Source organism: Ailuropoda melanoleuca, chromosome 4 (genome assembly GCF_002007445.2).
Source record: "Ailuropoda melanoleuca isolate Jingjing chromosome 4, ASM200744v2, whole genome shotgun sequence".
Taxonomy (NCBI): domain Eukaryota; kingdom Metazoa; phylum Chordata; class Mammalia; order Carnivora; family Ursidae; genus Ailuropoda; species Ailuropoda melanoleuca.
The window spans coordinates 64,749,783-64,777,086 of NC_048221.1; the positions used below are offsets into that span (position 1 = coordinate 64,749,783).

A 27,304-nucleotide genomic window follows, 5' to 3' on the forward strand; every position below is an offset into this window, starting at 1 on the left:
TCCCCGAATGATGACAAGCTCAGAGAGGTTGACCAGTTTCTCAAAGGCCCCACAGGCAGTGGAAAAGTTGAGTTTCAAACACAAACTCTTCCCCACTAGGCAGAGCCCTGGACCCCCAGGTTCCCAAGTGATAGTGAGGCTCCAGGCAAGAGGTAAAATTCAGTCAACTCCAATGCTTTGTGTTAGATGTGATAAAGCTATTCCAGGAAGGGACAGAGCATCCTTCATTGACCTCTCATCTAAAATCTCCAGCCATTCAGAAGGGTCCATTCAAGAAGGGTAAGACTTATTGAAGGAATTCTGAATCCTGAATGTTAAATTTCATATGAACCTAAATGCTATAGTTTTGCTTAGTGCTGGGCAGAAACAATACCAAACAAAAAATGTGTGTGCTCCTGACAAAGCCGAGAGTAAATCAAGGGAAATCACTCAGAAGCCCTAACTGCGTACTTCTGGAAGTCCATTCCCGGGTTTCTAGAAGTTAGTTCCCATGAGTGGCTGGTGTCACAGGACTGAGAGGGTCCGAAGAGTTGCCATAGGGTAAGAGCCATGGCACAGTGAGAAGACGGTGGCATCTGTCCCAGCTCTGCCACCAAGTATTGAACATCTTTAGTTTACTCCCTTCACTTTGCCAGGCCCCACCTGACTAGGATCTGTTTCCCAATCTTTTTCACATCATGGCTCACACGCAGGTAAGGCCTAGGGTTCCAGACACACCATGAGGAAATATCTTAGGAATAACTGTCCTCAGAGACCTGCAGCTCATTGTGGCAGACCAGTAAGGCAGTCCTGGGCTAGACGATGACTGAAATACCATGAAAATCTCAAGTCTGCGTTCCTTTCTAGACAACTTTCAGGAGGACCCTGAATGCCTCACTCGGCACGTTTATCACCAGACCTCTACATAGAATTGCATAAAATTCTGAGCTCACATCCAATAAGTACAAAAACGAAAGTCCCTCTAGGGAATGGGTCCTTTTCCCACAGCCTGGGGACCTTCTGTAAGGTCCCTTTGAGGAGCTTGAAAAATTCTGTCAACTTTCTCAAATTGCAGCCAAAATTTTGTGTGTATGTACATTTTTTCTAGGGAGATATCCATATCGCTCCTCAAATTATCAGAAAGACACTGTTTAAAAGGACAGAACTTACTGGAATAAGATAAGTCTTATCCATCTTTGAAGATCTGTACAAATCCTGATTCAGAGCATATGGTCTGTCACTAGGAGAGTATATTCAAGCCTGAGAACACCAGCCCCATGTCCAAATACATGAAAGGCTGGAACCCTTGAGAAAAGGAGCCTCTTATATAGGACACAAAACATATTTAATAACAATAAGATTACAATGTGCTGACATAATTCATTAATGTAATTGCACTAATAATGTACCTTTATGTACTTTTATTTTATTTTATTTTTCAAGAACTTTACAAGCATTTTATTTGAAAACAGAGTTAATTTCCTCCAATATGACAACTCCTTTAGTCCCTGTTTTTCTACTGTTAAGACACATCCATACACCTTCACATACTTTTAGACAAAAAGAAACATAGGGCACGTATTGGAGGGGAAGGAAGTTTTGAGTTAAAAAATCATTCCAGTTAAGAAATTCACCAACAGGGCTGGCCTCCCATCAGCCACAGAGTTTCAGAAAACACCTGTACCTCTGATGGAATGGGTTTCTTTTTTCTGACAGCCTCCACTCGTGTTGTGTGGATACAGTCATTTATTTATAAAAGGTTAGTCACCGAAGAACCCTGGAGAATCTCTTTCTAAAATTCATAGGCAATGGGGACAGCCTGACAGACGACACATCCCAGGGTCTTGCCCTGTCTCCTGACTCATGGGGCTGCTCTGTCTCTCTTCACCCTCTGGAGAGAAAGGGCTTGGAAGGAAGGGGAAGGCTGTAGGGGATGGGCTCCACATAAGACAAAGTGAAGGGCAAAGTGCCACTCTGACAGCTGCGGCCACAGAGACTTTTCCAGTATCAGTGGCAATCTCCAAGTAATAAGCAGAGGAGAGAAAACTGAGGGGTGAGGGGCACAGAATGAAAAACACATCAGTGGCCATCACTTTGCTCCTGGGTGTACCTAGAGAAACAACTTCCTTTACTTAAACTGGCAAATTCTCCATGAGGAATCATGACTCCCATGTTGGAGAGATAAACCGAGAAGCAAAGAATTCATGAACATCTGATTAGAAGGGCCCTAATGAGCTTATTACTTCTGGTGGTTGTCTCTTTTCCCCATAATAAAATCGATACTTGCTACCCTTCACCAGGGAAGAAAGAAGAAGGGAGGGGGGGACTACATAAGAAGGATGAAACAAAAAGCAAAGATTACACATGAATCTTAAGGACCTATGGCCAAGTGAAATAATCCAGGCACAAAAGGACAGATCCTGTATGATTCCACTTACATGAGTGCCTAGGGATGCCGAGATCATAGACACAGAAAGCAGAATGTTGTCAGGGCCTGTGGGCAGGGCAGAGAGGGAGTTGGCATTTAATGGGGAGAGAGTTCCAATTGGGAAAGATGACAAAATTCTGGAACTGGAGGGTGCTGATGGTGGCCCACAACAAGGTGAATGTACTGACTGACACTGAACTGTACTCTTAAAAATGGTTGTGATGGTACATTTTGCATGATGTATATTTTATCACAACTTAAAAAATCTGTAAAGAGCAACTGTTAAGTAAAATGAAGAGTGGCCTGATGCTGAGTGAGAACCAGCATATGGTGACAAAGACATGGGTAACGCTAGGTCACCTTGGAACATAAATTCTAAGAGGCTGGAGTGGGCTCCTTATCACCTCAGATCCCACCAGACAGTCTATACTAGCGGGAGCCTGTGAAGAAGGACATAGAGCCACCTGTTCCTGTTCCCTGCCCCCCATACACTCTGCTCCTTCCTGCATGCTGGGGTCCCTGTTCTCCCAACTCACCCCCCTGCTCCTCCTCCCTCTCCCCCCTCCCCTGTCCTGCCCACTGGCTGACCCCCTCCCAACCCCCATGGACTCTTCATTAGGGCCATGCCTTAGCTGCTTGGGCCGCTATCACGAGATACCACAGGCCGAGTGGCTTACAAACAACAGAAATTTATTTCTCAAAGTTGTGGAGGCAAGAAGTCTGAGAACAGGTGCCCTCATGGTCAAGTGAGGACCTTCTTTCAGGTCACAGATTTCTCACTGTGTCCTCACATGGCCGAAGTGGCAAGGAACTTCTTGGGGTATCTTCTATGAGAGTACTAACCCTATTCATGATGTCTCCACCCTTCTGACCTGATCACCTCCCAAAGGCCCCACCTCCTAACACCATGACATGGGTTGTTAGGATTGCAACGTATGAATTTGGGGGACACAAACATTCTGACCCCAGCAGGCCACTTGTTAGGGCTTGATGTCATCAACCACAGAACGAGAGACTTGGACTCTATCTAAGCTCCTCAGATCAGGGTCTTTGAAAGTAGTGATAAGCTTACTGCTAATTTTTAGCATCAAAAATCCTCACACTTGTTAAACATAAATGGACCTGTGATGAGGGGACGCTGGCTAACTGAAAGGTTACTTTGTTTTACAGGGACTAGAATCGCATCGTCTTGGTGTGCTGTGTCTCTCACATGTAGCTTAGAATCCCACCCTTCATGGGCCAGCTGGAAAAACGAGTGGATTGTTACTTATTTTGATTCAACAGATCAAGTCTTTCAAGGCTGGGGCCCTACAGGAGGGTGATTAATGGGCAATCCCAGTGGGGCCACACTTGGTCCCCTCTGGTCTATGTGACCACTACGTGGCTCCCAGTATGAGTGTGCTAAGATCGTGGTCACAAAAAATGTGCGGTTCTCCTTGCCAGCACTCCCCAAGCCCACAGATTGCCTCCTGCCACCCCGACTTCCATCTCTGGCCCGATGGGTGCCACACCATGCACCAAACTTCTTGACATCTCAACTGCCACTACCATCCTCCATGTTCCCTTCCCCAGGGGCTCACATGCTTCATCTGCTCTGTGTTCATGGAGTGTTCCTCAGAGCCCGTAAGTGAATGAGGGCCTTCTGGAAAGGTGACATCTTTCCCTAAAGAAGGAGCCCTGATCAAAACGAGCAACAGACAGAAGCCCTGTCGCAACAAGTACACAACGGCAAGCTTCAAGCCGACAGCCCAAATGCAATGCATCCTTGTCCAACCGTGAGCCACCCCATGCCGACAACACCGTCACGGGTGACCAACCCCACATTGGCCTCCCACTAGCCAGCCGTGAGGTGTCAGGACGTGTGCTCCAACAGCTGGGCAAAAGAGGGTGGAGGCCTTTTGGGTGGCATGTGATACCTCACTTTTTTCCAGAACTTGGTCTTTGCGCACTGTGACTGCTCTGTGAAGTCCCCACTCCACTGGATGGCCCCGTGCTTCTGCCTGATGTACTGAATCGACTCCGGCATGGCCGTGTAATCCTTGACTTTCCCCAGTTCAATCAGGATGACCTTCATCCCGTCCTGAATGAGGGCATTGTAGACTGCAATCTGTTCTTCTGACATGTTCTTTAACAAGTCAAAGCCCAGGGATTCGGGGACTAAGATGATGATCAGCCTTCTGCACAGCTTGGTGTTTTCATCGATGACGTTGGCCACAGCTGGAAATAAAGAAGGAGCACACTCTCTCATGAGTGACAGAGCCTAGATTCATCTCTGAGAATATTAGAAATGGGCCCTGGGGGGCGCCTGGGTGGCACAGCGGTTAAGTGTCTGCCTTCAGCTCAGGGCGTGATCCCAGCGTTATGGGATCGAGCCCCACATCAGGCTCCTCCACTATGAGCCTGCTTCTTCCTCTCCCACTCCCCCTGCTTGTGTTCTCTCTCTCGCTGGCTGTCTCTATCTCTGTCGAATAAATAAATAAAATCTTTAAAAAAAAAAAAAAAGAAATGGGCCCTGGAAAGACCACATGGACTTTAAAATAAATGTCGCTCAGGAATGGATAACGAAAGTGGGGTTTTTTTAGCATTTATCATAGCTTCTGTGAAACCTTCCTGATTTTCCCTGAACAATTGGTCCTTTGTGTTTGTAAGTCATATTTTTTGGTACTTAGTTGCTGATAGGTCACTTTCCTCAGCCCACTGGCTGCACCCACAGACGTGACCTACCCAGAACAAGGGTCTTATCGTGCCTAACTTTGTATCACCAACCTCACTGAAGGTCTAGTATATATTAGATGATGACCACATTTTTTAAAATAAATAGATTTCAAAAGGACAGGGAAAATGTAGATAGCTCAAATGTTGTATGAATTTTTATTTCTGTTTTCCTCTTGTGCTTCGTAGCTAAATGCCCAGATTTATGGGACTAACTTGAAACTAAATAACATCCCCTGATGATTTCTTGGGGAGAGTTCTGGAAATACCCAGCTATGGATGAAACTTAGTCTTTTTTAGCAATAAAGATGAACTTTTATATCCTCCTTATTCTTAGGATAGAAAAATACTCTTACCTCCCCAAGCTCATGTTCTCCTTCTCTTTGGTTTATTTTTCTATTTCTAGTGCCTAGAATATTACCTAGCACATAGCAGGTGCTCAATAAATATTGAGAATCCAAAGTACTCAGCAACCTTCCCAAATGACCCAGAACAGGCCACTACCAAATGCTAGAAAGTAGTAATCTTGTTTTCCTCTTGACCAGTGAAGGACGTTTATTTCAAATTTCAGCCATTTGGTGTATAGCGTTCCAAGAAAGAAAACATGTAGGTCAAGAAGGAAACTTTATCTGTCGAATGTCTAATATGCACTAAGCTCTATACTGGTCCCCACTAGGTTTTACTTCATTTCGTTCTGTCACCCGAGTCAGGGAAGCATTCTCCTCCCCATTTGACAGATGAGACCAGTGAGGTTTGGAGATGTTGCCTGCATTGCCCAAAGCTATACTCTTGTTCAACAGGAGACGTAAATAAATTCTGTTTTATTTATGTAGGAGAAGCCTGGGCAGTTAAGGTTTATAAAAATCATCTTTACACATGAGCTGATTTACATATTTGAACTGATGGAGAATACTCAGCAGTTAGTCTCAATGACATGAGGGCAAATGACCTCTTTTTTCCATTTGGTCTCTTGGCCAAGGCTGTCATCAACCAACTGCTCGTTACTCACAGTGAGAGTCACATTATTTCAACCAGAAATCCTAGTTATCCTGTTACAGGAATGAGCCCCAGAGAGAAAAGAGCTGGTCCTAACTCCACTCAGGGGCTGTGTGCTGAGGCGGCACGAGACTCCCCGTGGTTCCATGCGGAGGGCAAGCAGAGCCCCCCACCCCACCATTTGTAAAGTGAAGGAAAAGAGACTTCCCTTTCCTTTTTATCCGTGGCTTTTACACCTCGCTAGAAACATACCTTGTCCAGGAAATTCGTCCCTGCCAAATATAAATAATTTATATCCACATTGCCTCTCCAGCACCTCGGGCAGAATCTTCAACACCAGCGTGTCCACCTCATGGCTCTGGAATTCTCTTTGAGGCTTGGGGTACAAGACATAAGCATCGTACAGCTTGCCATCTGAAAAGGAAATGGGATAAACTCGCAGAATTATTCCTACCAAATTCTCCTATGTTAACAGAGCGAAAATCTGACTTACCACCATGATGTCCTTTTCCCTCGGGTTCAATGACTTCAGAGTGCCTGGCTGGCTCTCTTGGAGCCAAGCATTGTCACACTAGGCTTCTCATTCTCTCAACACTTTAAATATTTGACCTCACGCTCTTTTGCTAGTGTAGTTTCTGAGGACAAGCTGAATGCAACTCACATCATTGTTTTACGATAGGTAAGGTGTTTTCTTCCCCTCTGGCTTCTTTTAGGATTTGTTCCTTATCTTTGATTTTCTGTAGTTTGAAGATGATATGCCTAGGCTTTTGTTTGTTTATCCTGCTTGGTATTCTCTGAGCTTCCTGGATTGCAGTTTGGTGTCTGACATGAATTCGGGGAAATTCTCAGTCATTAGTGTTTCAGATACTCATGTTCGTTTCTCTCTTTCTCCTCTTTCGGTATTCTCATTATAGTTACATTACGCCTTCTGCGGTTGTCCCATACTCATTGGATACTTTGTTCTTTTTTCCCCGGTCTTTGTTCCTTTTGCTTTACAGTTTTAGAAGTTTCTGGTGTGATCGCCTCAAGCCCAGAGATTCTCTGCTCAGCCAGATCCACCTCACTAATAAGCCCATCACAGGCAGTCTTGATTTTTGTTAGTTTTTTTTTTTAATTGCTAGCTTTATTTTTGGTTCTTTTTAGTATTTTCACCTCTCTGCTTACATCGCCTATCTGTTTTGCATGCTATCTGCTTTTATGCCTTAGATCCCTTGGCATACTAATCAGGGATGATTTAAATTCCCAGTCTGATAATTCCAATATCCCTGCCATTTCTGGCTCTGATGTTTGCTCTGTCTCTTCAAATTGTACATTTGCCTTTTAATTTGCCTTGTATTTTTCCCTGAAAGCTGGATAGAATGTACCGGTAAAACAAAGTGCTATAAACTGGCCTTTAGTAACCTGGTGGTGAGGTGAGGAGGAAGAGGACGAGTTCTATGGTCCTGTGACTAGATCTGTCTTTTAGTGACTCAGGACTTCACAAGCATTTCTCAGTTTTTTATCCCCACTTAGGTGGGGCAGGATGGCTAGATTGGGCTGGGGTTGGGTAATTCCCTCTGCGCAGGTCAGTTAGGCTCTGATAATACCCTAGAGGATAAGGCTTTCATTAACTAGTTTATCCCGAGGGCAAGCCTTGTTCAAAAGAACAGAGTGCTCTAGGATATTTCAGAATGATTTTCTCCGCCCCCCCGCCCCCACCTCCTGGAAGCACAAGGAGATTTTTTTCTTTGATATTTACGGTCAGAACAAAGTCAGGCTTCTGGAGGTAAAACTCACAAAAGTGTGGTTTCAACCCCTTATGCCTGGGACCCCTGAAGAATTGAAGTCTCAGATTTGTCCACATTGAACCTCCAGGGATTTGTTAGTTACAGCTGATATTCCTATCCCATTGGCTTTGACCTAGAGAAAGATGGTCCTACACCCGTTACATAAGAATCACTTCTCCAAGGTCACGCAGCCCCAATTCCAACCTGAGTCCTTAGGCTCTAAGTCCACCAGTTCCCGTGGTGAAAATGAGAACTGAAAACAGGAGTCTCCATCACTGTCACTCTTGCTGTGCCCTGTGCAATGCCGGACTGTCATGACGGCACCAGACAAAGCGGGCCAAGTCTCTCGTGATGCACGGCCACTCATGAATTTTGTCACTGCAATTGCACACGGCATTAGAGAGACCAAGCCTCTGAGCAGACTCCAGGAATGTGCTGTGCAGAACAGAGAAGTCCAGCACAGCAGCACATTTCGTCATCACCGGAAGGAGCCTAGCATTTATGAAGCAATTAACCGCATGTCACAGGCACTGTGCTCACCCCTGTACAGACGAAACGACGCAAGGTGTAACTGGAAAGGCCGTTCAGAGACTTGGAAATGAAAACTTGAGGCACTAAGAGAACGTGGCTGAATGAACAGAAGAGACAGAAAGAAACAAAACTTCCCCACAGCCTGGAGCTCTTGGGGAAAATTCATAAAGGATGGAGGGCAGTTCCTGGATTTTAAAGGGTTAAGGAAAAAATGAGGTGCTGGGAGTGGAGGGTAAAGAGGCCAAGAAGGGGAAGAGCTTCAGAAGGGCATGGAAGGGGGATGTTTACATTCTACTCAAGAGTCCTATGAATGAGTAAGAAACTGAAGCAGGGCTAGGAGGTTTGTGTGAGCATCTCATTAGAGAATGTGATTTTTTTTTTTTTTTTTTTGAGCTCCAGACTATTTGGAAATTCACAGCCAACCTAATGGGACCCAAGCGGGAGCCATTCCTTTTTATTCCCTTTATATGGAACTTTGTTTGATTGAACAGACTTGAAAAGAAGGGTGTCTCTGAGCCCAAAAAAAGAAGGTAAAATCTTGTATTCTTCTAGCTTTTGTCTAAATGATGGTACAGACGGTCCCCAACTTAAGAGGTTTCGATTTACGATTTTTTGACTTTATGATGGTACCAAAGCAACACACATTCAGGAGAAACCATACTTAGAATTTTGAATTTTGATCTTTCCCAGGCTACTGATATGTAGTCCTAGCCTCTCTCTGATGTAGGGCAGCGCAAAAAGCCACAGCTCTGAGTCAGCCACACAATCTCAAGGGTCAACAATTGATATACTGACAACCACCTGTACCCATATGTCATGCTGTTTTCCACCTTCAGGGCAGTATTCAATCAATCACATGAGACAGTCAACCTTGATTCTAAAATAGGCTTTGTGTCAGATGATTTTGCCCAACTGTAGGCTAAGGTAAGTATTCTGAGCACATTAAACGTAGGCTCGGCTAAGCTGTGATGTTCTGTGGGTTACGTGCATTGAACGCATTTTAAACTTATGATACTTTTAACTTATGATGGGTTTATTGGGCTATAGCCCCATTGTAAGTCAAGGGAGATCTGTAGTTAAAATGCATCCAGAACTTTCCAGTTTACGTGTAGCCTTTTCCCATTCCATAAATTCTCACACCAGCCACTAATGACAACCTTCAAGTCTCCGCCTACCATTCCCAGCCACCCTGTGGAAAATGGGAATACAAACACATGTGCACACATGCACACCCTTCCTCAGTCTCCCCAGCCCTGCCATGAAAGGAAGCGTTTTGAGAATGGGGACATTTTTTGGTGGGGTTCCACCCCCAGTGCCTGGAGCAGGCCCTGGGACAGAGACAGTCTCTATCGGTAGTTGCCAAATGTCTGAATGGAACTTGATTTTACAGAGGCTCAAGGAGGTTAAATCTATGTGGGGGAGAGAGAAGTTTTAGATCGTGAGCAGATTCAGCTTTTTAATAAATTGGGGTCATAAGGCAGGTACCAAAGGGCCGAGTAATTTGTGTCTGGAGTCTGCAGAAACCCAACCCAGCTAAAACTCCTTCTGTAACGTCTTCAACGTTACTAGTCTATACCGCCACTCCGTAAGCGGATATCTTTCTGAATTAAATTTAATGTCATACACTTGACTTTCTAAAGCCAGGGGATATATGAAATTTTTTTTAAGATTTCATAAAGGCTGTATGCTTTCAAACATTTTAGAAAAGAATTAAGTTTCTTTAAGATTTTGATACTATTTAATCCTTTTATGATAAAGGGTTGGTTGGGTTGGTACTCTCCTCACCACATAGCAGAGACTCCCAAATGAATACAGTATTTCTTGGTCTGTAAACTACAGCAAACATCCGTGTTCATCACCACCTCTGCCCGAAACCCTGCCACTGGCGTCTCTCTTCTCTCAGGCTGTTTCTCTTTCTTCCTTCTCATTACAAAAAGAAAAAAAAAAAAGGAAAAAAAAAAACAAAACAAAAACCTATGTTTGCTAAGTGAATTCTCTCTCTTGACAGTGTTCCAAGTCCCCTGTTTTTAAGCCAGGTGTGTGAGAAGTCAGGTAAGTGCTCCATGCTGTGCAAATGCAGACTCTGAGACAGAAGAGAGTTGGGTAGCAGGGGACTCTCACCTTCTAGAAAAGCAAAATATAAAATGCTCCCAATTTTTTGGTATCTTTTTTTTTTCTTTCTAAGCTTTTGAGTAGAAATGTTACCTTTGTGGCTTGTTCTCGAAAATGCAGTGGGTTCTCGTCATTTCCAAATGATCAACTCATCATCTATTCCCCAACATAGCAAAAAAATCAAGCTGAGGCCATTTTGTTTTTCGCCTCTGCCTGTGGTTTTGAAGGGTGCTCGCAGACAACTGCCTGCCAGCTTTGCCTGTCACAGTCACGGTGAGGGTTACATTTGTATCCTTGGATTATGGGAAAGGAAGCTGAGACAGACAAGGCTATGTTATTTCTCCAGTCTTTCAGCTGCTAAGTGCACACAGCCTTGATTCAAACCCAAGTCCACCACTCCCTCTCGTGTGGCCGAGACGAGAATCGGGAGGAGGAAACGTCATAAAGCATATCCCTGATTAATCCTGCGTAAGTGTGTCAGACTGCATTTTTTAAGAAAATAACCCCAGCAATATTTCCAGTTCCACATGTTCTTTCAGAACTGACCACACCTTCCACAACGAGGTGGAATCTGTTTCCGCTCCCTTAATATTGACTAGGACTCTGTAGCTGCCTTGACAAATAGAATGTAGTGGAATTGACACTAGAGTTTCAGGGTCTGAGTCGTAAGAGAAAATATGGCTTTTCCTGGCTCTCTTCTTCTTGAGACACTAGCCCTTGGAAGCCAATCGCCGTGCCAGGAGGAAGCCCAAAGTAGCCCACACAAAGAGACCACACAGAGAAGCCACTGGGGAGAGAAACTGAGGTCACCAGCTGACAGCCAAAATCAACTGCCAGTCCTCCAGCGGGGTCCCCAGACATCACGGAGCTGGGACAAGCCATGCTCATTGTGCCTGTTCACGTCCTGACCCACAGAACCCATCAGCAAAATAAATGGCTGCTCTATGCTACAAAGTTTTGAGGTAATTTGCTTCCCAGCCATAGTAACTGTTAGAGCAATTGGGAAGGTAACAATGAATGGCAATAGATTATTGTAAGTTTGACACACACCCCCCACTGTCCATTTCACCCAGAAAACTGTAGAAATGCAGACCTACTAGTAAGTTTTTTAAGGAAATGGCCTGCTGGCAGATACTCCCACAGCCTGTCTCTACATAGTGGATAAACCTAGACCGTTTATCTAGGTTCTGGCCAAGCTCCTTTTATTTCCTGAGGAGATTCAGCCTTAATTTTGATGTTAAAACATCTGCATGTGCCTTTATTGGCCATTAGCAGGAATACAAAATTTTATTGGCATGTATTAATGTTTATGAGAGATTGCTTAAAGATTATTCAACCCCTTACTTTCTTTTCTTATGTTACTGCTTAATTTCAAACCTGATCAAACTGGACCCATGGAAAAATCAGACAGAATTAATTTGGCCTTCATGTAAGTGATTTACTTCATTGCGTGACGTTTGGCATTTTAGCCCTAACATGGAAGACACTAGAAGAAAAGCCACATGCAACATGCTACTACATTTCCCACAGGAATGCTGTTGTAGACAAGATTCATTATATTACACTCTTTAAAACTAAGGGCTCCCTACAAACAGTTTTCCTTGGAAACTCGTCCCAGAAAAAGCCATGTGCTCGCAGAAGCAACAGAAGTGCACTTGTAAATAGCACGCAATGCCTGTTGTCGTTGCTTTTGCCTTTGCTTCTAGAGCCAACTCATCTTGAAGAAGTGCCCGAGATTTGTCATTAATTCCACCCCAAGCTTTATTTTACCATTCTACCCTCCGTTCACTATACCTACTTTGTTTTTTTCATAAATGTGTTTGTGTTTCACATGTATGTTCTTCACAATCCTATTTGAAAGGTGGTGAGACATACGCAAATCTCTCTAGATGTGTAAGCTGACTCTAATATTTTTGTACACGCACGCGCAGCTGGAAGGAGAATTTTTAAAGTAACTCCTATAATTTACTAGAGAACATACAGAACCCGTGGATTAGGGCTGTCGGTGACTCAATAAAAACTGAGTTATACCCACCTGTTACTCATGTTATAACGCGTAACTCATCTAGTTGGGGAAATAATTTATCATAAGAAGGACACAATTTGCCTATTTCTTCATTTGTATTTGCCACCCCTTACTCCACAGGTTCCCCCCAATAACTCAGAAGATATCCCCCAAGGACACCGTCCTGGAAATAGCATCTGGGACAAATCTTAAGTCTCATCACCAGCTCATTGTCAAAGCCAACACTCAGAGAGACGTTACAGGGGTCGTTCTCATAGATGGAGCTGTAGAGATTAGAGATTTAGTCATAAAGTACGCAAACACTTATCTGAATTAAGAAAAAAAAGAGGAGTCCTGGCTGACTGTGAGCCCCGATGTCCAAATTCTCAGCCTGAATTTGGGCTGGAGCCCGGTCTCAGCAGAGGGTGGGGCTCCCTGAGTCTGTCGTCTGCTCAGCTCCCCCTGCTCTGGGTGAGTCACTATTCCTTTTTTCTCTTCCTGCTAAACTCGACCTCACCAGCAAGCAGGCACCAGCCCTCGGGTCACACGCCCCTGGGAGTCCCAGTGAGTCAGGGAGTGAGACGCGCACCAGAACCAGAGATCTGGGAACACCACTAAAGTCCCCGCAGTGTCCAGTCAGTCAATAAACAGAAATCGGACTGCTCACGTGCGTGTGTCAGAAAAGACAAGTGGTGGCGTACTGGTCTCCTCTGCCACAGATGCAGGCAGTTGCATGGCCACAGGAAGGCTCCACGGGGACCACAGCCCCAAGGAGAGACCCCACATCCAGCCAATGGGCCGCAGGACAAGAGGGGCTTCAAGTGGCATTGGGTAGGCACAGTTGGGTGTCCACGACTGAATTTGGCCCTCAGGAAACAACGTGTTGCTTTCTACGCTGCTACGGGACTGCCGATTTTGGATTCTGAAATTTAGCTTAGACTAAAGTCCAAGTTAGGACACCTGTTTTCTCAAACAGATGGACAACAACTTGTACTATGTGTTTTATATGCAAAGCAGGCCCTTGGTGTAAATAATGCCCTTTTACTGGTAGGTACTCATAAAACGTGCTTGGACACCCACTTCCCTGAATTCCCATTCTAGTCTCTGGACCTGAATGGTATAAATGTGGGTATTTCCATGCACGTGAAGTGCACAGACTTCTCCCGACCATGTATTAATTTTCCATCCAATCAGGGGACATTAAAGCAGACTGACTACTTTTTTTCAAGGCCTTAATAGATCATGACCATTCTGAGACAACAAGAAAATAGCACAGAGTTTAAAAAACCACAATGGTGGTGGTGGGGGGGGGCGCCTGGGTGGCTCAGTCGGTTAAGTGTCCAACTCCTGATCTCAGTTCAGGTCTTGATCTCAGGGTCATGAGTTCAAGTCCCGAATTGGGCTCCATGCCAGGTATGGAGCCTACTTAAAAAAAAGAAAAAAAAAGAAAAACAAAACAATAACGAGAAAGAACACCACAATGGTGGGAAGTGCCTGTTCCTCAAAGCTTTGTGTTGAGACTTGTTGGCAGGACGGGAGTGCCGCAGACCAAACTGAAACCCAGGGCAGAGTGGCAGAGACAGCTCACACTGGCTTTCAGACTACAAGGCCCCCTTTGCCCCAAGTCCTTGCTCAGGGCTTTCCTGGACTTCAACTCAGTTGCTCCTACCATACTTTATGAAGCAGGCTCTGATCATTTTCTCTTCCTCCCCACTTCCTCCCTTTCCTTCCATCCTTATCTCCCTTCTCTCCTTTATTTCCTTCCTCCTCTCCTTCCTTCCCTCTCTCCTTCCTTCCTTTTTTTTTTTCTTTCATTCTATAGCCAAGAAAGAGAAGAGCATTCAATACTTTCTAAGATCACATGGGAGTAAGTGGAGAACCAGATGCAAACCCAGGTCTCTCTCCAGCCTTGCGAGTCAGGGACTTGAGTCTTTCAGGCGCCAAGGACAGAGCCTAGAAAGATTTGCCACCACAGGCAGCTCATCTCTCTCCATAATGTAAACTTTTCTCAAGCGCCCATCGTGCTGAAGATGTATCACAGATGGAGAGCCCCTTGTCGCTCTAGGAGAAATTGTCCTCTCTGGCAAAGAGCAGTGAAACCTCTCCAGAACGGTCACAGTGGGACCCAGAAGATGTTGCACTCCTGCTCCTTAGCTAAGATTTGCTCGGCCATGACTAGCCTGCGAGCCTCATTCGACCGAACAATGCTGGTGGCCATGGACCAATGGAAGCGCGAGAAGTTCCAGGGAGAGTCCTTCCTCCCAATTTGCCAACAACTTGAAAGTCAAGCTAGTAAAACACGCTCAAGTGTATTTACAATGGTTATACGGATGAGCGGGTTACACGGATGAGCGGGTGCCAAGTATGAGGCAATCCTCAGGGGTTACCCACATTTACCTTCTTTGGTCCCAGCAGAATGGAAGGCACTTCGATACCAGAGTACAATGTCGATCTTAAAAATGTTGTAAAGGTACGTGACAGACGCTGTGGCACTGACCAAGGCAAGAAGCCCTCCTATCAAGTAACCTTGAACATTTGGAGCTGCAAATGACAGCAAATAAAGATATAAGTAAATAATAATGATAATACCAAGAGTCAACAGTACACTTTACTTATACAGATCACATTACAAATCCCCAATGGAAATGTGTTAGAGGTCAATGAGGACACTGCTTAAATATTTTTTCACAGTTAAATATAATAGGTATATGGGAGCAGAATAATCTGGTGTGGCCCACGCATTTCAGGAAGCAAATGTGCTCTTGGGAAGCTGGGGAGGGGAATTCGGCAGAAGCCTAGCTCCTGACGGTGGCTACAGCATGGCTCGAGGGCATGAGGACTGCTCTCAAAACACACACGGCTGGGTCTCCCTTAGCCAACGCTGCTAGACTCTCCCGGAGTAGAGCCTTGAACATGCTTACTGGAAGACCTTCTGTTGCACATTCCTGATTATTCCACTGTCATAACTGCTTTCACGGGCACTCAAAATTGAGCAGCAGGACGCCTGTCATAAATAGAGAGCCATCAGCTGCCTCCCCTGAAAGCCAACTCTGTTGTCTCCCTAAGACTGGCCAAGAGCCAAACACCCCCCACCCTCTTTGTGCCAGCAAGGTCCGGGCTGGGGGCCTGTCTGCAAGGCACAGTCTCGGAAAGGGTGTCTACCCCTGCTCTGCTTTGCAAACACACCGCAGAGCAATGATGGCAAAAGCAGTGGGTGGGAGATGACCAAGAAGCAGAACCGGTTCCCCTGGAAAGTCAAGTCCCTGAAAACAGGCTCCTACACATCCCAGAAGAGGAACAGCACAGCTTTCTCCCTTTACCACAGCCCAAACCAGTGATGCCACGGAAGGAGGCTCTAGGAAGGAGAGAATTTGGAAAGAGGAAGAAGGACAGAGGAAGAGAAAGTCTCCCCATTCTTAGAACCCACCACAGACACCACTTCCTTCATCAGCCCCTTCCTAATGCTCCAGTCTCTACTAGGAGGTGTGTATTATGTGTGTGTATATGGGGGGGTGTAGAAGGGGAACTCTCTTTTCTTTGAACCCCCCAGAGCACACTCATTTTTTTTAAATACTCCCTAAGGAGTTTATCATGACCTGCCCTAGGTCACACCATGTTGCCAACAGTTTGAGGTCAAACACATCCCTAGGCACTACTGTGTGTCTTTAAAGAAATGGCACAAGAAAGCACAATAACTACGACACATTCTGGGTCAACAGAAATAGCAATCCACTGATTAAGTCCCAGCACAACCAAGTGGGTCTGCTCCGTGCGCGGGTGCCCCATCTGACCCTGACCAGGCGCTTGAGCCTCTAGCCTCTATTAGATGGAGCTGCCCTTCCCTCCCATCCTCCACGTCTCTTTGTCCTTCCCCAGCTCTTGGAGCAACAATGCCGCCTCTCCCTTTGGGAGGACTCAGGTCTGGGAACCTGTAATGTATAGACGTCAGGGATCAATGGTCATGATAAGAAGACCAGGCCGTGAAATATTTATGAGATTCATAAAGCCCCTGGTAAGTAGACAGGAGTGACGGCTGGAAATTCTTGAGTTGGTCACTCATCGCCTTCCCGAGCACTGACCCCCCTCTGCTCTGGAAATGGGCTTAAAACCATCACATTCCAAACAAGAAATTAATGCTGAGTTTCCCTACTGAATATCTTTGTGCTGTCTCACACCAAGTGTCTCCTTGTCATCGTTTTGAATCCTCTGAACAGCGTGTACCCCATCGAGCCGTTACCTGGGAGTTTTAAAATGAAGTAGGCTGCTGACACGCCAGCATGACAGATGAAAGGATGGCCATAATCTTCCATTTTCACTTCCAAGAAGGTTATGTTCACTGTGTAAAAAATATGTTTCTGGAAAAAAATGTGGGATCTGTAAAAGAAAGGAGCCAATTATTTATCCGTGAGTTGTAGTTCCCCCAGCACAGTGCACCATCTTCAGTCTAGAGAATAAAATTCTCTCTCTGGAGAACACTTCAGGCCATCACGTTACCCTGAGGATGCATCATGGACCAGCTCAGTGAGGTGCGTGGATTGTGGCCGTTACAGATTTGCATTTTCTTCTGGATGGTGACAGAAGGCATCCTCAGCCCTCCAGAGCCTTCCCCTGGTTGTCTCCACTTACGCTAACTTATCTACCCCGCAGGGCCCAGCGCCAGTTCTTCTGCCCTCAGACTAGTGAGTCTTGCTTTATGCCCCCCAATTTATACCACCCCAAATTGGGTTTCTATCACACGATTAGCTCATGAGTAAGTCCTGCTTCCCCCAAGAGTCTCCGCGCTGCTGTCTGAAGCCTTGAAGATCTACGGCTCATGACATAACGACTTAGGAACGAGGCTGGCTTTAAGGACGAGCTGAGAGAAACGGATTTTGTGGCGTGAAGCCCAGACTTGACATTTTGCTCATCTGTCTAGCTAAGATGTAAGAAGATTGATCACATGGGCCTCACACTTCTCTGAACCAGAGGCTCGGCCCTGCAGAGAGCTGGGGAGATCTTTGAGAGACAAAGCCAAGAAGAGTGATGAGGGGTCAGTGAGAAGCATCTAAAAAAGTACTAGCACCAAAATAACGTAAGGGAGGAAATTCTTGTCGGCTTTTAGGGAAGCCAGAAAAACACGGCACCTACTCCAATCCTTCTCTGATGCGTTTGGAGTCACTGTAGTAATCGTCCACCAAGGTGTTGTTGACTCTCCAGCATCGGAGATTTGTATTATCCCTCGTGTCTGTGATGTTGCAGTCCACCGTAAGGGCGGAGCCTGTAAAAAGCAAATTCATAGATGTTACATGAAAAGCCTACAAAAAAGTGATTAGCTATACAATATCCTTGCGTGTCTTTTGATTACCAAAAATTCACCCCAGACGTCAACGTTCCTCCACTTTATTCTCTCCCGGGACAGAGATCCTAGGGACAAGTAACCTTCCAGGGCTCCTGTAAAGAGGTAGCCACGCACTGCCACACATCACCGGCTTTGGCCGATGCCCTCCGCAATAGCAGGGACACGGCCACTGCTATCAGTCTCAGGAAACTCAGCAAAGAACTTTACAAAGTATTTCACACACATTGTCTCCTTCAGTCTTCCCATCTTCAAAAGAATCCTACACTCAGGAAAGAGGAGGTGCTGTAATGTCCATTTTACAGAAGAGAACACTAAAGTTCAGATAGACTGGCGACTTTCCCAAGGTCACACATGAGAGAAAGACATGAGACATGAACGCTGGTTGTTTATTTCCAAATCCAGTGATATTTTGACTTCACCAATCATGACCCCTCTCCTGACTCCACCACACACATTCACAAATCATTTTTAATAACTTTATATTTTTATTTGACTTCTCTATTTCTTTTCTACTTTAATTTTTATTTTGCTCCGTGAGCCCAATATAGTCCATCTATTCACTCTACATAAAATATTATTTTATTTCTACACAGTCTACTTCATGTTTCTTTATTCTCGGTGGAATTAAGGCGTCTTTGTTTAAATCATGAACTATAACACATGCATAGTAAAACGTACAGAACATGAACGTAAAGCGCACATCACACCACCTTCACCCCATCAGGAAAAGAGTGCGTTGCCAGAACTGTAAGCCTCCCACATGCCCCTTGCCTACTTTATACTGTGTCACCTATGCATTCACACTTGAACCGTAGCTTCTAGGGCCCACATTTTGTTTGTGATGCTCATTCGTGCTGCGGCACGGAGCTGTACTCACTTCAGATAAGAGAACCCACTAGCGCTTACGCACTTCTCGGACTGCTACGCACACGGCTGCATTGCGGTAGCGTTTGCCTCAGGGCGTAAGGCTGCTGTGAGCGCTCCGCTGCGCCCCCGGGGCACTGGTACACTCGTGCCCGTACACACCCCCGTGTACGTGACGGTACACGTGCCTATGTACCAGCGAAAAGGTTTTGCGTATCTTCAACTCTAAAAGAGAGGCCGAACCGTTTTCCAACGTGGTTGTACCAATTTCCGCTTCCACCAGCAGGGTAGGCGAGCGCCCGCTACTTTACATACTTAACAGTGTGTGGTGGTGTCAGTCCTTATTTTCGCCAGCTCGACTCGTGTGTGGTGACATCACACCGTGGATTGAATCTGCTTGCCCTAGACTGCACCTGCTCCAGCACGTTTTAGACCTCCATTGGCCGTGTGGATGCCCTCTGTGGTAAACTGTCACGGGTCTGTCTCGCCGTCTGGAGGGTTGACTTGTCTTTCAATAAACAGAAGTTCCTATGTTGACTGTAGTCGTACTTACCAAATTTTACCTCAAGAGTAGTTATTGACTGGTATGTGTTTATTATTTTACTCTTTCCTTACCCCAAATCATGAAGGATTTTTTTTCTAGAAATACATCATTATGACTTCCATATTTAGATCTACAACTCATTTGAAATTATTTTTATAAATCGTGTGAGAAAGGGGGCAAGTTTTTATTTTATTCTGTATTCCATCCCATTGTCAAGTTACACTTACTGAAGAGATCGCACCTTCCCTAGAGCAGTGTCAGAATCAAGAGGTTATATGGTGGATCTATTTCTGGACCTTCAATTCTAACTCATTGTCTATCCTTGTATCACGGTTACACTGTCTAAACTAAATCTGATGGTACAAATCTCCTCAGCTAGTCCTTTTTCATTAAAAGTGTCTTGATTATTATTCAGCCTTTACTAGTCCATACCAACATTCCACTCAACTTATCAAATTCAGCAAAAAGTAAAATCTGTTGAGATTTTGGCTGTCCCTCAAAACAAAGGAAATGTGTTTAATAGTTCAGTCTTGAGTTTGTTGTTTCTTCTATAGGCTTCTAAAGATAGATTTTTAAAACTCAGAGTAAGGACTTTCCCTTACATTCCTAGTTTTAAGAGAGGGTTTTTTTTTTTTTAAATAATAAATTCCTAGTTCAGGTGTTCTAAGTGGCTTTTCGGTATCAATGAGTGTATTATTTTTTCTCCCTTCGTTTGTTAATCTAAAATAGAAGGATGACTTACCTAACATGAAGCAACTTAGCATTGCTTCACGTGAACCCAATGGAGCCGAAATGTATCATCCTTTGGGTATGCTATTAAAATAAATTTGCTAATAATGTGCTTAAAATTTTTCATCTGTGTTGATGAATGAGATTGGCCTGAAATTTCCTTTGTAACAACATCCTTGTTGGGTCTGAGTGTCAAGATTTTCCTGACCTTATAAAATGAGTTAATGACTATTTCTTCTTTTCCTACTGTGAAACAATTTGTTTAAATCCGCCAAATATCTTTATTAAGTGCTTTGTAGAGTTCACAGGAAAGCCAAGTGGATCTAGAAATTTGTTTGTGGTAAGATTTTACATTTCTGGTAATATGTCTATTCTGACATCTGTTATCTTCTTGTGCCAGATCCTATGTACTGATTTTTATGGAAACTGCCCATTTCTTTTTAGATTTTCAAATTGTTTGGCACTAGGTGTTCCAGAATATTCTTTTATGATCTTTTTCATGTGCATATGATCTATGGTGATGGCCTCTTTTTCCTTCAGACTGGGTCTTCCCTCTTTTCTTAATCATTCAGGGGGTTAGCAATCACATTCCACTTTTCAAAAAACAAACTTCTTTCTCTGTTAATCACTCAATTGCATGTTCATTTACTTGTTTCACTATTTTCTGAGATTACTGCTCACCTTGTTTCTTCCATTTCTGTTGGATTTATTTTGCTTCTCCTTTTCTGTCTTCAGGAGTGAGCGTGCAGCTCGTGGATATTTCAACTAGCTTCCTTCTCTAATTCAAGCTATCAAATACGCTCTGATTGAATCTTTGTATCCTGCCAACCTCGGTATAATCTTTTCATGAGTATTCATTGTCAAATTATTTTCTGATTTCTATTTTTATCCATGAGCTATCTAGAGGATTTTTTTATTGTTTTCCAACCTATATGGTTATTGTCTTTTTATTATTTATTTCCAACTTCAGTGTCTTATGGTCTGAGAATATATAGTTTATATGATTTCAATCTGTTAGATTTTGTTGAGACTAGTTTTGTAGCCCAATATATGGTCAATTTTATTAAACATTTCTTTTTTTTCTTATTTCTTGGTAAAGATTTTATTTATTTATTTGAGAGAGACAGAGAAAGAAAGAGAGCACGAGCTGGGGGAAGGGGCAGAGGGAGAGGGAGAAGCAGACTCCCCACTGAGCAAGGAGCCCGATGTGGGACTCGATCCCAGGACCCTGGGATCATGACCTACGCTGAAGGCAGACACTTAATCGACTGAGCCACCCAGGCATCCCTTTATTAAACATTTCATTGTGCTTAGAAAGAATGTGTAATCTGTAGTAGTTAGGCTCAGGGCTCTATAATATGAACATCAGGCCATTTTGGGGGCACATTTTGTCATGATAGGGTGTTCTGTTTGCTTTGTTCTACCAGCTACCTTGCAAAGTGTCGTCATTATTATTCCGTTATTACTGTGGACTTAGTTTCTACCTATAATCCTGAACTAACTTTCTCTCTGTCTTTCTGCACATGTACATACACACACACACACACACACTTTTAAGGCCATGCTATTATGTATCTATGGGTTCACCATTGAACTTTTAGTCATTATGAAGTATCTCTGTTTACCTCTAATAATGCATTCTGCCTTCAGATCTACTTTGATATTAGTATAATTATACAAACATTTTTTTGGTTAGTGTTTATACCATGTATCATTTTCTAGTCTTTTCTCTTCCAGCATCTTGTAAACAGCCCAGAGTTTTGATTTCTTCTTTCAAATCCAGGATGACAATCTTTATTTGGAGTATTTAGTCCATCCTGTAATTGGTGACATATGTACGTTTAAATCAACTATCTTTTTTTTTTTTCTATTTGTAGCATCTGTCCTATATCTGTCTTTTCCTTCTTGCTGTCTTTTAATTCTTTCTTTTGGATTCCTTCTTATCTTCCTCTTGATTATTTTTTATTATTCCATATAATTCTGTATTTGCAAAGTTATTATTACTTTAGGGTTACCCTCTATATTAAAACATAGATCCTCAAACTTATCGGAGTCTGATATTATTGATTATTTCTACCCTCTTCTAAGAGAGTGTAAAGTCTTAGGATGCAATTGCATTTAACAGGCAAACGCGGTTGTGAATTCTAATTTCATATATATTTTAAATTCCATGAACAATCGTCATCATTATTGCCTCATGCAATTAAGATTCATTTGGATTTACTCACATATTTATGCCAACATTCACTCTTTCCTTCCCTCCTACATAGCTGATTCACGATCTAGAAACATTTCCTCCTGCTTAAAGAACTCCGTAGGAGCTCCTTTAGTGTAAGACTGTGGTTGGCAAATTTTGTCGTTTTGAGTTTGTCATATTTTCACTGACTATAAAATTAGCAGCGTTTTTCTTCAGCAGACAACCTAAATTATTTCCATCAAAACTTCAAACAGTGGGCTTACTGTTGTGCACAGAGGATGGGTTTGTTTTTCTTTTTCTCCCTAATTTTTAGGTATTTTTCCTTTGTTTTTGCTTTTCTGCAGTTGCACTTTGGTATCTCAAGGTGTAGGTTTGCCCTTATTTGTCCTGCCGAGTCCCCTTAGCTTCCGGTGTCTTCAGAATAATGTGTCTATCAGTTTGTGATATTCTCACATTATCGCCTAAATAATAGTGCCTCTGCTCCCACTTTCTCTTTTCCCTTTCTTCTGGGATTGCAGTTACATACACATTAGCTCTGGGTATCCTCTCTCTCTAACCTCTGCAGTTCCCATTCTTCTGTCTCTCTGTGCTTAATCCCAGGCATTTCCTCCTGACCTATATTTTTGTTCAGTAACTCTTTTTTTTCAGATGTCTCCTATGCTCTTAAACCCTTTATTGAGTTTTTGGTTTTGGTTATTGTACTTGTCAATTCCGATATTTTATTTGTTCTTTTTCGAATCTGATAGGGTCCTTTTTTAAAAGTTTGCAGTCGTCTTTTGAAAATTGCAATCATGTCTTTTCTTTCCTGCAACATAGTAAGCACAATTAATTATCTATCTATCTATCTATCTATCTATCTATCTATCTATCTATCTCTGGGGCCCTGGGGATCTGTTTCTGTTGTATGTGGTTTACCATCTAGAACTTACTGAGTCAAAAGTTGTTTGTGAAGTTCCCGAATACATGTTGGCATTTCCTTCTACAAAGTTTATTCCAGTCCATTCCTTTATTTAGCTATTTAGCAACTATTTCTTGAGCATCTGCTTTGTTCTAGAAGCTGTTCTGAGCACTGCTGATACAGGAAGGAACAAACCAGACCAAAAAAAAAATGCTCCTAAGGAGCGTTGATTCAAATAGAATTAGAGATACCGAGACAAAATATGTGAGGTGGTGATAAGTGTTTTACCAAAACTAGAGAGAGCTCAGGGGACAGAGCATGATGGCGAGTGAGGTGTGCTATCTTTTTTAAAGATGTTATCTGTTTATTCGAGAGAGCATGAGAAAGAGAGCATGAGCACAGGGAGGGGCAGAGGGAGACGTAGGCTCCCCCCTCAGCTCGATGTGGGGCTCAATCCCAGGATCATCACCTGAGTGGAAGTCAGACGCTTAACCATCTGAGCCACCCAGGTGCCCCAGAGGTGAGCTGTTTTAATGTGGTGGTCAAGTGAGACAACATTCATTAGAGACCTATTGGAAGTGAAGGAAGGGACCATGGAACTGTGTGGGGGAGAGAATTCCAGGTAGAGAGAACAGCAAGTACAAAGTCCCTGAGGTGGAGGCGCGCTTGAGATGTTCAAGGGACAGCAGGCAAACCAGGGTGATCAAGTGTGAGCTTACCAGTGTGGGCCCTGGCAAGGGGAAGTCAGCCGTGGAGCGCCATGTTGGGAATGCAAGGACTTTGAATTTTACTCTGAGTGAGATGGGAAACTGTTGAAAGCTTTAAACACAAATGTTTTTAAAGGGATGGCTCATATTCATGGCCAGTAATGTATTAGAACACTCTCTATATTATCCTTGCTAACATTTGGTATTTATATTTTTTAAGCCTTACAAATTTCATAGATACATATCATTGTTTTTGTGTACAATTCTTTTATTGCAATGAATGTATTTTCATATTTTGTTAGCCTTTTTTTTCTTCTGTGAATTACTCATTTGGATTATTCTTAGTCCTTGATTTGTTGATATTTTTGTACAGAGATGACATAACCTGTTTCTTGATGGCTCCATTCCAAACATTCTCTCCTAGTTTGTCATTCACATTTTAACCTTACCATTTCTCCTGTATATAGACATTTACGGTTTTTATGTTAGTCTAGTTTTTAATCTTCTGTGATTTCTTCCACTGATTTTATGTGTAGAAAGTACATCAAGCTGAGGTTAGATATAAATTTATCTCAGTTTTTCATGGTACTTCTGTGGGTTTTTAATATGTAGTTCTTGAATTCATCAAAAATGTATCTTTTTGTCTGATATGAGATAAAGAATGAATGATATATTCTTCACATTTAAAAAGTTACACTAATATCACACATATACTATTCTCTCTTTCTCTACACATTTTTAAATGTCACAAATCTCTTTTACTAAATTGTGGTATATTCTAAGATATGCTTATTATTTTCTATTATGTTGCTTTAATCTTTCTATTTGTATTCAAATACCAGTATTTACTTATTGTTGCTATTTTTCCAACATTTTTTGACATGAATTTTAAAAATGCTCTTTCAAGTTTCGAGACATTCAATGAAATTTAACTGGTTTTATATTAAACCATGTATATTAATCTGCCCTTAGTGATTTCAATGGCTTCGATAATTTTACTCACCAAGTTGTACTTCAATTGAGTTGTTTTTTGGATAAATGATTTTAGGAATTCTTCCTGCATATCCATTTGTTTCTGCTAAGAAATCATACCCACATGAAATTGCATTAGAATCATGTATGATACATTCCCAACTATTTATCCAATGACAGCGCAAGGAAACATGGCACTCAGCAGGTCTTTAATAAACGTGAGTCAACGAAAGAACAAAACTCATGGTGTGATGAACTACTGCCTCGTAAATGCATATTTTTAAACCAGAAATAATTGAATTGCTAAGGAAAAACCCTACAAGCTGGGCTACCAGGAGAGCTCGCGTCACCATTCTATATTTGGTATAAATACAAACTGATGAGATTGTGTAATACAATCTCATTACCTAATAGTCCGCATACAGTTTGTAAGCAGTGGCTCTAAGCCAAGCTCTGGTCTAGGTCCTAGATAGAGAGAGAGAATGATCCTAATGTTTCATCTTCAGTCCCACTGTTCCATCCTCCATCCCTGCTTTTCCATATTCTTTACATCTGGTCCTCTTCTGTTCTTTGGCCTTTCCATTCCTTCACCCTGCCTTAAGACTGTCTTCCCTCATGCTCACTTCCCAGCCCTTTGTTTCTCTCCACTTCTTCCTTTCCCCATTTGCCCTCCAGCATCTAGCACTCACCTAGCTAGCCCCACATGCCTCCTCTATATTTGGGAGGGGGTACATGGAGACATTTGAAGAAGGAAGCTAGAAAAATGCAAAAACAGATGTCCTGTATAATAACAATACTGTTTGCACTTTCTACAAACTATTCAAATTCAGTGTATCCCAAACAGAGGTCATCACCGGCCAGCGATGCCCTCCTAGATCACAGCTAAAATCCGGAAGTCACTCTAGGCAACAGTTTTTCTCTCACCTCTTCAAATTATCAATCACTAAACCAAACTAATTTCAGCTCCTAACATTTCCCCGTGTGTGCCTCCCTCTTCACAGCTAAACCCTCTATTTTCCACTCTCCAGTCTTTCCTTGGCACTCTTATTTGTATCTACTTCTTCCATTACCATATAAAGGCCAAGGACTTGGAAAGTTGCATCTCCAGACCTTTCTCTAGACCAGGGCCAGGCCAACTTGACATCTCCACATGAGCACCTCCAAGAACTCAGCTTACCCATGACCAAACTCATGATCTCACTCCTAAATCCAGTTTTCTCCCAGAGTTATACGATTTCATTGAATAATATCATCGTCCAGTCTGTTGCACATGCCAAAAGGCCCAGCTTCCTTGACCTTGCCACCTCCCTTACCCCGTATTCAATCCAACACTAACCCCTGTGGGGTTTACCTCCTCAAATGACTTGAACCCATCCACATGTTTCCATCTTCAGTGCCACCATGTTGCCTGTACCTACCTAATATCTCACCTGCATTTCTGTACCTGCCTCCTACCCACCACTCCTATCTCCGTAGGGATCCTTCTGTGCACAGCAGCCACACTGAGCTTTCTGGAATGTATGTCACGGCATGCATCCTGCTCTCAACTCCTCTGGCTGCTTACCACTGTTCACAGAATCAACTCCATACTCTGTGCTTTGGAATGCATGCTCCTACCAATTCTTGGCCCTGATTACTTCTCCAACCTCATTACCTCACATGACCTCCCCCACTCAGCATTGCTCCAGGCCACTTGCCTACTTCCCATCATTTACACATACCATGGTCTGTGTTGTTACAGGGCCTTTACTTTGGCTGCTGCCTCAGTCTGGAAAAATCTCACCCACTCCATCACCCAGTTAATGCTTCCTGACTATCAGCATCACTATTATCGAGAAGCTTTCCCTGACCCTCCGCCTTCTCAACAGGTCCTTGTCTGCTCGATCTCATAATTTCCATTCCCTCATGGAGTTCATCTCCTTGGTAATTACACATATCACTAGCAGATTATTTGACTTATCTCTGCCTCCCTTCCTTGCTCAGACTTCAAAGCTCCATTAGAGCCTCGGTCTTGGCTGCTTCCTCCTTCTCATGCTCTCTCTGCAAAGCGCGGGACCAGGCCTTATTAGGCACTCGGTAAAGAGCCACTAAATTACTGCCTGAAGAAGAATCCCCTGCCACTTCCACTCAAGTTCAGATTAGCGGCCCTCTTATCAATACCGGCTACGGCAGAAGCTGCCAAAGTGGCCTCCAGGCCTCAAGACCCTCCTCAACGCTTGCTCAACCATCTCAAGCCTGGTCTTGTCCATCACAAACGCAGCCTCATTGCTCTGCAACCAAGGGCTCTTCAGTGACTGCCTGGTAAAAGCTACATGTAACTGGCCCCCCTAAACTTTGACCCTATTTAACTCCATGGCCTCAGCTCCCACCACTCCTTCCCTCATGCTTACGTGTGCTCTAACAAAATTAGTTGTAGATCCAATACAAAGCATACATACTAGACACTTCTATGCTCTGTCTTATACTATTCTCCCCGCCCTGCCTCACTCTTCACTTTTTTAAATTTGACTCATCCTTCAAAATTCA

General features: G+C 43.4%; 1 protein-coding gene across 1 annotated transcript in view; it reads right to left on the reverse strand.

The window, feature by feature from the left end:
- Positions 1–3,607: 3,607 nt before the first annotated feature.
- Positions 3,608–27,304, reverse strand: part of IL1RL2 (interleukin 1 receptor like 2) — a 41,056-nt gene continuing 17,359 nt past the window's right edge. The window contains 6 exon segments of the mRNA XM_034658953.1: positions 3,608–4,624; positions 6,368–6,529; positions 14,927–15,070; positions 16,767–16,903; positions 17,657–17,786; positions 24,810–24,884. Of these exon segments, the coding sequence (XP_034514844.1) occupies positions 4,260–4,624; positions 6,368–6,529; positions 14,927–15,070; positions 16,767–16,903; positions 17,657–17,786; positions 24,810–24,884 (1,013 nt within the window). The 3' untranslated portion in view covers positions 3,608–4,259.